The sequence below is a fragment of the Leuciscus leuciscus genome, assembly GCF_965113295.1.
Source record: "Leuciscus leuciscus genome assembly, chromosome: 23".
Classification (NCBI taxonomy): Eukaryota; Metazoa; Chordata; class Actinopteri; order Cypriniformes; family Leuciscidae; genus Leuciscus; species Leuciscus leuciscus.
Genome location: NC_138747.1, coordinates 577828 through 592827, shown reverse-complemented (window position 1 = coordinate 592827; position 15000 = coordinate 577828). Strand labels below are relative to the sequence as shown.

Here is a 15000-nt window from a genome sequence, read left to right as displayed (position 1 = left end):
CGCAGCTCAGAGATCCACTGGTTGACGATCACACGTTGATCTGATTGGTTACAAGGTAGTTTGTGACGTCAGAAACACCAGCGATTTCAAAGCGTGTGTTTGAGGCCCCGTCCACACTACTGCGTTTTCGTTTAAAAACGGAGACCTTTTGCTACGTTTGCACCTCCCGTCCACACTAAAACGGCAAAAACGGAGACCCAAAACGGAGAAGTTTAGAAACGCTGCTGACCCGTTTTTCGTTTTGAATCTCCGGAGGGCGTTTTAGTGTGGACGGGTCAAAACGGAGGACTTTAGAAACGATGACGTAGTAGAGGCTCACGCTCGGCTCTATGATTGGGTATCATCAGTCATGGCGTATAGCTTTGCTAGCCGCTGTTGTGCAAGTAAATTCTGCATTTTACACTGCTATAACTGCCTACATGCGCCGGAGGCAAGCTATTATTCCAGCGATCTGTGACAATTCCCGTGTGCAGCGGCGGTACCGACCGTACATGGAGCGTCGGTTTTGGGTTAACCTGGGAAGAACCAGCGCATGGTGGGATCATTTTATCAATGAAGTTGTGTTTACATCGGCACGCGCATGCCCAGTGTTGGTGAATGGTCACGTGATCCGCGTTTTCAGTCGTTTTAATGTGGACGGAGATCAATTCTAATACGCAGCTAAAACGCTGGTGTGGACGGAGATCGTATTCGTTTTAATTCTCCGTTTCTAAACTAAAACGCAGTAGTGTGGACGGGGCCTCAGGAGACTGTCTTTGGTTCACTGCAGTTTTAAGGAGGAAATACTCAGCAATGCTGTCGACTTATGAACTTACACATGGTTTGTCTTAAAGCGTATTAAAAACACCACATACACACATAAACTACATTAAAAGCTGGATTTTCAGATAAGTCAATTTTCGTATGTTTTCGAGTGTGTGTGACAGTAATGATGTGTGAGGTCATGTGTTTGACCCGCTGTGTGTGTGTTTGACAGGTGTGTGGCTGGGAGTGGAGTGGGATCATCCGGAGAGAGGGAAGCATGATGGGAGCCATGAAGGAGTGCGGTTCTTCACCTGCAGGTGCTCATGGGAGCCTCAGATGATCATGTGACGAGAGTTGTCAAAAGTACCAATTTCGGTACCCAGTCGATACTGAAATTTAAAAAATGTGTCGCTTTGAGCGCTGTTGAGCGGAATCATAAACTCCTCTGATTGGCCGTTGTGTTTACGAGCTCATCAGGTGTGTCTGTGATTGGCTACAATGATCAGCGCTTCAAAAACATGTTGTAAATATACATTAATGATGCTCTTCAGCGAGCGCTTACACAGACACACACACGAGCGCTTACACAGACACACACACGAGCGCTTACACAGACACACACACGAGCGCTTACACAGACACACACACGCGAGCGCTTACACAGACACACACACGAGCGCTTACACAGACACACACACGCGAGCGCTTACACAGACACACACACGCGAGCGCTTACACAGACACACACACGTGAGCGCTTACACAGACACACACACGAGCGCTTACACAGACACACACACGAGCGCTTACACAGACACACACACGCGAGCGCTTACACAGACACACACACGTGAGCGCTTACACAGACACACACACGTGAGCGCTTACACAGACACACACACGAGCGCTTACACAGACACACACACGCGAGCGCTTACACAGACACACACACGAGCGCTTACACAGACACACACACGCGAGCGCTTACACAGACACACACACACGAGCGCTTACACAGACACACACACGCGAGCGCTTACACAGACACACACACGTGAGCGCTTACACAGACACACACACGCGAGCGCTTACACAGACACACACACGAGCGCTTACACAGACACACACACGAGCGCTTACACAGACACACACACGCGAGCGCTTACACAGACACACACACGCGAGCGCTTACACAGACACACACAGACACACACGCGAGCGCTTACACAGACACACACAGACACACACACGAGCGCTTACACAGACACACACAGACACACACGCGAGCGCTCACACAGACACACACAGACACACACGCGAGCGCTCACACAGACACACACAGACACACACGCGAGCGCTCACACAGACACACACAGACACACACACGAGCGCTTACACAGACACACACAGACACACACACGAGCGCTTACACAGACACACACAGACACACACGCGAGCGCTCACACAGACACACACAGACACACACGCGAGCGCTTACACAGACACACACGCGAGCGCTTACACAGACACACACGCGAGCGCTTACACAGACACACACAGACACACACACGAGCGCTTACACAGACACACACAGACACACACGCGAGCGCTTACACAGACACACACACGAGCGCACACACAGACACACACGCGAGCGCTCACACAGACACACACGCGAGCGCTCACACAGACACACACAGACACACACACGAGCGCTTACACAGACACACACACGAGCGCTTACACAGACACACACAGACACACACGCGAGCGCTCACACAGACACACACAGACACACACAGACACACACGCGAGCGCTCACACAGACACACACAGACACACACGCGAGCGCTTACACAGACACACACAGACACACACGCGAGCGCTTACACAGACACACACAGACACACACACGAGCGCTTACACAGACACACAGACACACACGCGAGCGCTTACACAGACACACACAGACACACACGCGAGCGCTTACACAGACACACACAGACACACACACGAGCGCTTACACAGACACACACAGACACACACGCGAGCGCTTACACAGACACACACAGACACACACGCGAGCGCTTACACAGACACACACAGACACACACGCGAGCGCTTACACAGACACACACAGACACACACAGACACACGCGAGCGCTCACACAGACACACACAGACACACACGCGAGCGCTTACACAGACACACACAGACACACACGCGAGCGCTTACACAGACACACACAGACACACACGCGAGCGCTTACACAGACACACACAGACACACACACGAGCGCTTACACAGACACACAGACACACACGCGAGCGCTCACACAGACACACACAGACACACACGCGAGCGCTTACACAGACACACACAGACACACACGCGAGCGCTTACACAGACACACACAGACACACACGCGAGCGCTTACACAGACACACACAGACACACACGCGAGCGCTCACACAGACACACACAGACACACACGCGAGCGCTCACACAGACACACACAGACACACACGCGAGCGCTCACACAGACACACACAGACACACACACGAGCGCTTACACAGACACACACACGAGCGCTCACACAGACACACACAGACACACACACGAGCGCTTACACAGACACACACAGACACACACACGAGCGCTTACACAGACACACACAGACACACACACGAGCGCTCACACAGACACACACAGACACACACACGAGCGCTCACACAGACACACACGCGAGCGCTTACACAGACACACACAGACACACACGCGAGCGCTTACACAGACACACACAGACACACACGCGAGCGCTCACACAGACACACACAGACACACACACGAGCGCTCACACAGACACACACAGACACACACACGAGCGCTCACACAGACACACACAGACACACACGCGAGCGCTTACACAGACACACACAGACACACACGCGAGCGCTCACACAGACACACACAGACACACCTGATGAGCTCGTGAACACAACGGCCAATCAGAGGACTTTATGATTCCGCTCAACAGCGCTCAAAGCGGCACATTTTTTAAATTTCAGTATCGACTGGGTACCGAAGTCAGCACTTTAGATAAACACTAGATGTGACGTGTGTGTGTGTGTGTGTGTGTGTGTGTGTGTGTGTGAGAGAGTCTCAGGTCAGCTGTGCGTGCGTGTGTGTGTGTGTGTGCGTGCGTGTGTGCGTGCGTGTGTGTGTGCGTGTGTGTGCGTGTGTGCTTGCGTGTGTGCGTGCGTGTGTGTGCGTGCGTGTGTGCGTGCGTGTGTGCGTGCGTGTGTGTGTGTGCATGTGTGCGTGCGCGTGTGCGCGTGCGTGTGTGCGTGCGTGTGTGTGTGCGTGTGTGTGTGTGTGTGCGTGTGTGCGTGCGTGTGTGCGTGCGTGTGCGCGTGCGTGTGTGCGTGCGTGTGTGTGTGCGTGTGTGTGTGTGAGTGAGTGAGTGAGTGAGTGAGTCTCAGGTCAGCTGACGCGTGTCTCTCTCTCTCCAGACACCGCACCGGCGGCTCGTTCGTGAGGCCCGCTAAGGCCCGGTTCGGGGTGGATTACGTGACGGCTCTGAGGAGCCGCTATGAGGAGGAGCTGGAGGAGCCAACGGGAGAAGAGATGAAGATCTCCAGCAAAACCGTCCTGATGGTGGGATTCGAGCGAGTCCGGCTCAAGCAGAGGTGCTCCCACACACCGCAGGAGTACAGGACACATGTGAACCGGCTCTGGTGCTCTTCACTCAGCTGCGACCGGAAATGTTTACATTCGTTTTTTGGTTGAATTTTTACAATTGGTAAAGGTTTTGACACTTGCTGTGTGAACACACACACACACACACACACACACACACAGACACACACACACACACACACACACACAGACACACACACACACACACACACACACACACACACACACACACACACACACAGACACACACACAAAAAACCTCATGGACATGATTGGAAAAGGTTAAATGGTACTGAAACAATAGTCACACTTGATCTCCTCGCCGTCAAAAATCACGCATTGGAAAAGAACGGAGACGAGTTTCCTCTAGTGGAAGCGTTTGGTACTGCAGCCGAACACACTCTCACTGAGAGATCATTTCTGAGATATCAAGATCAAATTTGGAACACAACTTGTTTAGATTTATGGCTTTGATTTTCTCGCCGTTTTAGAGTAAAATGTGTTTTTGAAAATATAGATTTCATATAAATAAAATTCATAACAATTCAAAAGTAAAATTCTGTAACTTTTTTTAAGTTCACTTTTTAAAACTTTTTTAACTTCAGCAATAATCTGCCAAGTGTCGTGTTTAAAGAGATCAAACTTCAGTCAGTCGCTCTAAAACGTTCAAGATTTACCACAGTTTAGGATGGAAATTTACTTTTCAGGTCTATGCTCAAAACGTGAATAAATGGATTATAAAAACAGCGTATATATAATTTAGTGGCATAAAATCCCCCCCCCCCCCCCAAAAAAAATTAAAATTAAAAACATTATCGAGCTAAAATATAGAATATTAATTTCATTGAAATAAAAACTGAATGTGGGTTATTTCTGACTGGCGTGTGAAGAGCACCAGAGGGTTCAGACATATGTTTTGTATTACAGGTTTTATGAAATGTCATGTGAATATGCAAATGAGGTGTGAGCTATACACACATTTTCATACATTTCAAGCTTGTAAATCTGAACATTAGATAAAGCCAGATTCATAATTCTTGTTTGATTTTGTTGACATATTAAAGAATTTTGATCATAAATCAGAAAACACTGTCAACAGACAAAAAACATATGTTTTTAGGATTGAAATGTCCTATAAATCAGGCGAATGATATATGATCAACACTTCAGATTATAGATATGAATAAAACTGTAGAGTGGTGTGTGTGTGATCTCTGACTCGGACTGAAGTGTGTGTTCTCCAGGCTGGATCAGCTGACTGAGGTGTCTCTGAGGAGATGTGAGGTGTCCTGCGCCGGCCCACAGAACCAGATCCGGAACATCACGCCTCGTATCCTCTGAGGAGCTGACACAGCATTACTGTCCCCTCGGGAAGTACAGTCAGGGATTACTCTTCATTCTTCTGTCATTTAGTTACAGTGACTTCTGATGAAATTGAGCTGAATACTGTGTGTAGACCAATCAGATCTCACGGCAGTCCGTGTGCGTCATGAGGAGCTGAACCATGTGACCTCACTCGTACTGATGAGTTATTAGCAGTGGTCCTCGACTCCAGTCCTCGGGTCTCGCTCATCTGACACACAGAGTCTCTCAGGACTGAATCAGGAGTTAAGAAGGAGACGTACTGAAGGACCGGAGCTAGAACAGTTTTATATAAAACAATAGTGGGTTTAACATCAAAATGTATTGTCTGATGTTAAGCTTGTTTATTGTGCCTTTAGATTGTTTGGTCAGTTTAAGCGTAATTCATGCAATTTTATAGTATTTATTTGAAAGAATTAAAACAGTGTCATGTCTGTCCTCTATTATTCAGCTGGTTGAGGTTGATATGGGATTTAGAAAGTAATAAGTAATTAAATACTTTTTAGAGAGAGTAAATGTTACAGTAATCTAATGACATAGTTGAAGATGTGATTAGTAACTAGTAATGGATTACTCCTTTTAGAGTAGCGATCGTGTGGTCATGTGCTCTGCGTGAGCTTCTTTAACAGCGTCTGCCAGATGTGGAGTCTCTGGATCTGTCGGGGAATCTGCTGAGCTCATGGGAGGATCTGGCGGCCATTACGGCTCAGCTGGAGTCTCTGCGGGAGCTGCACATCAGGTGACCCACTCACACACACACACGCACACACGCACACACACACACCCGACACCAAACACTCCTCTCCGAGACTGAGTCGTATATAGATGAAACACTTCTGGAGTGAGAACACATGTGGGCGGGGCTTGATTGTGTCTGTGGGGAGTTGGTTGGCTGGTTGTGGTTTGCTATTGGCTGATCTCCTGTGAGTGACAGGTTATAGCCCCGCCCTCGTCATCAGAGAAGAGATGCTGCAAGAGGAACTGATTCTGATTCAAGATTATTAACACGATGATGATGATGTGCACCTATAAATCATTATAATAAACACTGGTGTCTGTAACATGAGCTCTTTCATTTCCTCCAGTCACAATAGATTGAGTTTCTCCAGTGACCCGAACCTCTTAAGCCCCGCCTTCTCCTGTCTGAGACTGCTGTCACTCAACAGCTGCGCACTCACCTGGACTCAGGTGAGTGTGTGTGTGTGTGTGTGTGTGTGTGTGTGTGTGTGTGTGTGTGTGTGTCTCAGCTCTAACCTCTGACCCCTGTGCAGGTTCTCCAGTGCGCCCCCATGTGGCCGCAGTTAGAGGAGCTCTATCTCTCTGATAACGACATCACAGAGTTAACGAGGTACGTCTCATTCTCTCATCATGCTTTCCTTTATATATGACGCTTCCCTTCCATATGTAAAGCACTATATAAATGTAACTAATTATTATTATTATTATTTATCAGACCTGATCATGTGCTGCAGAATCTCAGAGTTTTGGATCTATCAGACAACCAGATCCTGCAGGAGACGCTTCTGGAGCTCTCACACTTACCCTGGTGAGAACACCGCCATCAAGTGTGTGTGTGTGTGTGTGTGTGTGTGTGTGTGTGTGTGTGTGTGTGTGTGTGTGTGTGTGGAAACATCAGGACTGGTTTGATGAAAATGACACAGAGATAGAACAACTTATCTCCAGAAAATGAAAAGCCTTCCGAGTGTGGCAAAATGACATAACATGTGAGGCCAAAAGGGCAGCACACTCCAGAGCCAAGGCTGACGTTCAGAGATTGATGAGGGAGCTCAAGAACAACTGGTGGACAGAAAAGTCTCTAGAACTCCAGAGACTGGCAGATTCAGGTAACACCAGAAGCTTTTTTAGTGCCACTAAGGCTGTCTATGGCCCAAGCCACCGCGGCTTAAATCCCCTACGCCCAAAAGATGGACAGACTCTTTTAAAAGACAATGACTCCATCAACGCACGTTGGAAGGAGCACTTTCAAGAACTTCTGAACCGTGACAGCTCAGCCGAACCAGACATCGCCGACCATATCCCGCAGAGTCCCATCAGAGAAGACATAGGGGAACCTCCTACCCTAACTGAGGTTCACAATGCCATCAGGAATCTCAGGAACAACAAGGCCACTGGTCCTGATGGGATCCCCGCGGAGATCTTAAAGGAAGGAGGACCAAGGCTCTGGCACCACATCCACCATCTACTTGTCGAGGTCTGGGAAAGGGAAGAGCTCCCCTCAGAGCTCCGGGATGCCCAAATTGTTTCCAAATTCAAGAAAGGGGACAAGGCTGAATGTGGAAACTGCAGGGGCATCTCGCTCTCGTCAACAACAGGCAAAGTCCTTGCTCGTGTCCTCGCCAACCGCCTGCTACCACTATCTGAGGAGATACTCCCAGTGCGGTTTCCGTCCATCTAGGGGAACAACTGAAATGATCTTTCCTGCTCACCAACTACAAGAAAAGTGTCGGGAACAAGGACTGCCTCTGTACATGGCCTTTATAGACTTGACAAAGGCCTTTGACTCCGTGGATAGGCAGGCACTGTGGAGCATACTATCAAAGTATGGATGTCATGCCAAATACATCTGTGTACTGAGGCTACTGCATGACGGCATGTCAGCCACAGTGCTCAACAGTGGCTCTGAATCTGAGCCATTTACTGTAGAAACTGGGGTCAAACAAGGATGTATCATTGCACCCACCCAATTTGCCATCTTCATTGCAGCCATACTCCACCTTACTGGCCAAGAGTTCCCACAGGGGATCCCAATCCTTTACAGGACTGACGGCAGGCTCTTCAACCTTAACAGGTTCAAAGCCAAGAGCAAAGCCAGGAATACCACCATCATGGAGCTGCAATACACAGATGATAACGCCATTGCAGCACACTCCCCTGAAGACCTCCAGGGCATCCTAAATGCCTTTGCCAAGGCATACAGAGCCCTGGGTTTGGCCTAGTCTGGGTTTCCCCATGCTTCCTTGTGCGCAGCGCGATTTTATTCACGCTGCTAGGCAGCCTGGATTCCATGGACTAGATTTTCGCCTCAGCGAGGGAACCAATCACAGAAGGGGGAGGGAGCAGCAAGACGATGACGACGTCTATGCGACACACCGAAGCAGTTTGTTTATAGCTATGGATCTAACATGGCATCAGACGCGAAGTTACCTTTCGATGCAGCCTTAGATAGTGTTCTAAGTAGTTTAGAACGCAAGTTTATTTCGTCTTCTTCCTTGTCGAATTTCTGTCGCTCTACATCTGGTATAATTGAAACGATTGGCTATGAGCTACGTACAGGCGCATTTGATAGACATTCGTAGCGCCCAATAAACGGCTCTGGGCATTCGTAAACCACGCCTCAAATACGAGAAAATGAACATGTGGTTCCCAGACCACGGCTCAATGAGAAAGAGGTCTGACGTCAGCCAGGCTAGGTTTGGCCTTGAACATCAAGAAAACTCAGGTTCTGTATCAACCACCACCCAACCAGCCATCACTCCAGCCCATCATCAAAGTGGATAACACCACTCTGGAAAGCATGGACCACTTCCCCTACCTTGGCAGCATTCTCTCTTCCAAAGCTGATATAGACTCTGAAGTTAACCATCTCCTGAGCTGTGCCAGCGGAGCCTATGCCAAACTCAGGACAAGAGTCTTTGATGACCGAGACCTGAGGGCTCAAACCAAGGTCCTGGTTTACAGAGCTGTGATTCTCCCAACTCTGCTGTATGGAGCGGAATCCTGGACCACCTACAGCAGACACCTGAGAGCACTGGAACTATTCCATCAAAGAGCCTTAAGAAAAATCTTGAGGATCAACTGGGAAGGCAGACGTACAAACTCCAGCATTCTGGAGGAAACAAATATGCCCAGCATCACTACCACCATAATGCAGCACCAACTCCGATGGACAGGACATGTCATCCGCATGCCCAACAACCGCCTCCCTAAGCAGATCCTGTACTCCCAGCTAAAAGAAGGACAGCAAGCCCCGGGTGGGCCAAATAAACGCTTTAAGAACAATATCAAGACCAGCTTGAAAAAGTTTAACATCACGTCCGGCGACTGGGGGAATCTCGCGTTTAACAGGGACTACTGGAGAAAAGCAGTGCAGTAAGGTGTAGCACACCACCAAACAGAACTCCACCGTGCCGCAGATGCAAAGAGGCAACACCGCAAGGACAAACAGAGCCTCCACCACCACACACCACCACACACCACCTCACACCACCTCAACATTCCAATGCCCACACTACAGCAGAATCTGTGGATCACAGATCAGCCTTTACAGCCACCTGAGGATCCACAGATGAGGCGACCCGACGGAGAGGACAGTCATACTCGTCTCGAGTGACCGCCGAAGAAGAAGAAGTGTGTGTGATGGTCATCAGGTGTGTGTGTGTGTGTGTGTGTGTGTGTGTGATGGTCATCAAATGCTTGTGTGTGTGTGATGGTCATCAGGTGTGTGTGTGTGTGTGTGTGTGTGTGATGGTCATTAAATGAGTGTGTGTGTTTGTGATGGTCATCAGGTGTGTGTGTTTGTGATGGTCATTAAATGCGTATTTGTTTGTGATGGTCATCAGGTGTGTGTGTGTGTGTGTGTGGTCTTCAGGTGTGTGTGTGTGTGTGTGTGTGTGTGTGTGTGTGATGGTCATCAGGTGTGTGTGTTTGTGGTCTTCAGGTGTGTGTGTGTGTGTGATGGTCATCAGGTGTGTGTGTGTGTGATGGTCATCAGGTGTGTGTGTTTGTGATGGTCATCAGGTGTGTGTGTGTGTGGTCTTCAGGTGTGTGTGTGTGTGTGTGTGATGGTCATCAGGTGTGTGTGTTTGTGATGGTCATCAGGTGTGTGTGTGTGTGTGGTCTTCAGGTGTGTGTGTGTGTGTGTGTGTGATGGTCATCAGGTGTGTTTGTTTGTGATGGTCATCAGGTGTGTGTGTGTGTGTGTGTGTGTGTGTGTGTGTGTGTGTGTGTGTGTGTGTTTGTGATGGTCATCAGGTGTGTGTGTTTGTGATGGTCATCAGGTGTGTGTGTTTGTGATGGTCATCAGGTGTGTGTGTGTGTGATGGTCATCAGGTGTGTGTGTGTGTGTGTGTGTGTGTGATGGTCATCAGGTGTGTGTGTGTGTGATGGTCATCAGGTGTGTGTGTGTGTGTGTGTGTGTGTGATGGTCATCAGGTGTGTGTGTTTGTGATGGTCATCAGGTGTGTGTGTTTGTGATGGTCATCAGGTGTGTGTGTGTGTGTGATGGTCATCAGGTGTGTGTGTGTTTGTGATGGTCATCAGGTGTGTGTGTGTGTGTGTGTGTGTGTGTTTGTGATGGTCATCAGGTGTGTGTGTGTGTGATGGTCATCAGGTGTGTGTGTGTGTGATGGTCATCAGGTGTGTGTGTTTGTGATGGTCATCAGGTGTGTGTGTGTGTGTGTGTGTGTGTGTGTGTGTGATGGTCATCAGGTGTGTGTGTGTGTGTGTGTGTGTGTGATGGTCTTCAGGTGTGTGTGTGTGTGTGATGGTCATCAGGTGTGTGTGTTTGTGATGGTCATCAGGTGTGTGTGTTTGTGATGGTCATCAGGTGTGTGTGTTTGTGATGGTCATCAGGTGTGTGTGTGTGTGTGTGTGTGATGGTCTTCAGGTGTGTGTGTGTGTGTGTGTGATGGTCATCAGGTGTGTGTGTTTGTGATGGTCATCAGGTGTGTGTGTGTGATGGTCATCAGGTGTGTGTGTTTGTGATGGTCATTAGGTGTGTGTGTGTGTGATGGTCATCAGGTGTGTGTGTGTGTGTGGTCTTCAGGTGTGTGTGTTTGTGATGGTCATCAGGTGTGTGTGTGTGTGGTCTTCAGGTGTGTGTGTGTGTGTGTGTGTGTGGTCTTCAGGTGTGTGTGTTTGTGATGGTCATCAGGTGTGTGTGTGTGTGTGTGTGTGTGTGTGTGTGTGTGTGGTCTTCAGGTGTGTGTGTTTGTGATGGTCATCAGGTGTGTGTGTGTGTGTGTGTGGTCTTCAGGTTGGAGAAGCTGAATCTGTCCAGCACGGGTTTCTCCGCGGTTCAGTTCAGTGATGCGTCAGCAGGTACAGCAGGTCACATGACCGTGTGTGTGTGTGTGTTTATAGTATGTGTACATGTATAAGGGCTGAAGTGTGTGTTCATGCTGTGAAGGAGACGAGACGACAGCGTTTCCGGCACTGAAGACTCTGATATTAGATGACAACAACATCTCAGAGGTCAGTACTCAACCTTTACTTTATTACATCTGATGCTTATTTACTCTGATTAACAAATGTGTTTTACTGTGTGTGTGGGTGTGTGGGTGTGGGTGTGTGTGCAGTGGTGTGTGGTGAACGAGCTGGAGAAGTTGCGTTCTCTTCTTCATCTGTCGTGTCGCAGGAATCCTCTGCTTCAGAAAGAGAAGAATCCAGAAACTGCTCGTCAGATCATCATCGCTCGACTGGGACGCCTGACACAGCTGGACATGAGACAGGTGTGTGTGTGTTCAGGTGGAGTGTGTGTGTGTGCAGGTGCAGTGTGTGTGTTTGATGTTGAGTGTGTGAGTGTGTGTGTGTTCAGGTGGAGTGTGTGTGTGTGCAGGTGCAGTGTGTGTGTGCAGGTGCAGTGTGTGTGTGCAGGTGCAGTGTGTGTGTGCAGTGTGTGTGTGCAGGTGCAGTGTGTGTGTGTGCAGGTGCAGTGTGTGAGTGTGTGTGTGCAGGTGCAGTGTGTGTGTGCAGGTGCAGTGTGTGTGTGCAGGTGCAGTGTGTGTGTGTGCAGGTGCAGTGTGTGTGTGTTCAGGTGGAGTGTGTGTGTGTTCAGGTGGAGTGTGTGTGTGTGCAGGTGCAGTGTGTGTGTGCAGGTGCAGTGTGTGTGTTTGATGTTGAGAGTGTGTGTGTGTGCAGGTGCAGTGTGTGTGTTCAGGTGGAGTGTGTGTGTTCAGGTGGAGTGTGTGTGTGTGCAGGTGCAGTGTGTGTGTGCAGGTGCAGTGTGTGTGTGCAGGTGCAGTGTGTGTGTGTGCAGGTGCAGTGTGTGTGTGTTCAGGTGGAGTGTGTGTGTGTGCAGGTGCAGTGTGTGTGTGCAGGTGCAGTGTGTGTGTTTGATGTTGAGAGTGTGAGTGTGTGTGTGCAGGTGCAGTGTGTGTGTTCAGGTGGAGTGTGTGTGTGTGCAGGTGCAGTGTGTGTGTGCAGTGTGTGTGTGCAGTGTGTGTGTGTGCAGGTGCAGTGTGTGTGTGTAGGTGCAGTGTGTGTGTGCAGGTGCAGTGTGTGTGTGTGCAGGTGCAGTGTGTGTGTGTAGGTGCAGTGTGTGTGTGCAGGTGCAGTGTGTGTGTGTGCAGGTGCAGTGTGTGTGTGTTCAAGTGGAGTGTGTGTGTGTGCAGGTGCAGTGTGTGTGTGCAGGTGCAGTGTGTGTGTTTGATGTTGAGAGTGTGTGTGTGTGCAGGTGGAGTGTGTGTGTTCAGGTGGAGTGTGTGTGTTCAGGTGGAGTGTGTTTGTTCAGGTGGAGTGTGTGTGTTTGATGTTGAGAGTGTGTGTGTGTGTGCAGGTGCAGTGTGTGTGTGCAGGTGCAGTGTGTGTGTTCAGGTGGAGTGTGTGTGTTCAGGTGGAGTGTGTTTGTTCAGGTGGAGTGTGTGTGTTTGATGTTGAGAGTGTGTGTGTGTGTGCAGGTGCAGTGTGTGTGTGCAGGTGCAGTGTGTGTGTTTGATGTTGAGAGTGTGTGTGTGTGTTCAGGTGGAGTGTGTGTGTTCAGGTGGAGTGTGTTTGTGCAGGTGCAGTGTGTGTGTTTGATGTTGAGAGTGTGTGTGTGTGTGCAGGTGCAGTGTGTGTGTTTGATGTTGAGAGTGTGTGTGTGTGTGCAGGTGCAGTGTGTGTGTGCAGGTGCAGTGTGTGTGTTTGATGTTGAGAGTGTGTGTGTGTGTGCAGGTGCAGTGTGTGTGTTTGATGTTGAGAGTGTGTGTGTGTGTGCAGGTGCAGTGTGTGTGTGCAGGTGCAGTGTGTGTGTTTGATGTTGAGAGTGTGTGTGTGTGTGCAGGTGCAGTGTGACGAGAGGAGGGGAGCGGAGCTGGATTACTGTAAGATGTTTGGGTCGGCGTGGCTTCGGGCCGGAGGTCTCAGTGACCCGGAGAAGCTGAACACACAGTTCCTGACGGATCACCCACGATTCCTCACGCTCATACACAGTCAGTGTCGTGTTACACTACAGTTTCTGTTCACATGAGAACCCTGTGTGTGTGTGTGAACTCTCCCTGTGCTGGAGGCTCCGCCCACAGAGCAATCTGATTGGTTCCGCTGTCCCCGCCCCCTTTTCAGTGGCGCTGGTTCCGGAAGTATAGTAAAACTTTTACTAAAAAGTAATAAAAAATTAAATAAATCATTGAAATTTTTTTTTTATAAAAATGAGCCACTTACTAAAAAAATCTAAAAATAACAACATTAAAAATAAAACTTTTGCTAAAAGGTAATTAAAAAATTAAATGAATAATTTTAAAACAAAAACTATCAATAAAAGACACTTACTGAAAAATAATTAAATCATAAAAATGCCAAACAAAATAAATAATTAATAAAAAACAATCAATCAATATAAGCCACTTACTAAAAAAATGTAATCATAAAAATGTCAAATTAAAATAAATAAATAATTTTACAATAAAAAGTCTAAATAAAACGCCTAATAAAAATGTAATCATAAAAAAACACGTTTTTTCCATGAACCAAAACACCAGATATGAGGAGAATCATAATCATAAACTTTGATTTGAAGCAAAAAAGTGTCTTAAATCAGTGAGGGAAAGAACTACAATCCCATGAGGCATTGCAAACTACACAATCGGGTTAAAAACAATGAAAAAATATAAATCTGCTCATTTAAATTTTTTTATTTTTATATATAAAAACAATATATTGTAATTTTATTGCAAAATATATATATATATATATATATATATATTCAAACATTTCAGTTTTCTGAGAACGTAGAGATGACATCATTCGCAGTGCTTGATGCGAGTGGGCGGAGCTAAATGGATCTTTTGTTGTATTTTGCTAATATCAACTCTGATTGGTGGAATCTTCTGCACAGCATCATGGGTAATGTAGTTTTTCATTGGGGATTCTGCTGTTAAACATGATTATTAAAATAATGCAGGCTGACCGATTCAACAGAAGCAGACCCCAGCGATTAACAAGCTCACAGTACGGCTGACTTTAAAGGTTTATGAGT

General features: G+C 48.1%; 1 protein-coding gene across 2 annotated transcripts in view; it reads left to right on the top strand.

Moving 5' to 3' along the window:
- tbce (tubulin folding cofactor E) overlaps positions 1 to 15000 on the top strand; it is a 19151-nt gene that overhangs the window by 634 nt on the left and 3517 nt on the right. The window contains exons 3-13 of one of the 2 annotated variants that reach the window (XM_082155885.1): positions 977 to 1061; positions 4259 to 4435; positions 5690 to 5775; positions 6447 to 6546; positions 6893 to 6995; positions 7079 to 7155; positions 7261 to 7353; positions 11803 to 11867; positions 11959 to 12020; positions 12125 to 12277; positions 13810 to 13957. In XM_082155885.1, the coding sequence (XP_082012011.1) occupies positions 977 to 1061; positions 4259 to 4435; positions 5690 to 5775; positions 6447 to 6546; positions 6893 to 6995; positions 7079 to 7155; positions 7261 to 7353; positions 11803 to 11867; positions 11959 to 12020; positions 12125 to 12277; positions 13810 to 13957 (1149 nt within the window). Of the gene's footprint in view, positions 1 to 976; positions 1062 to 4258; positions 4436 to 5689; positions 5776 to 6446; positions 6547 to 6892; positions 6996 to 7078; positions 7156 to 7260; positions 7354 to 11802; positions 11868 to 11955; positions 12021 to 12124; positions 12278 to 13809; positions 13958 to 15000 lie in introns of both variants that reach the window. The other variant, XM_082155884.1, reaches the window with a different exon arrangement.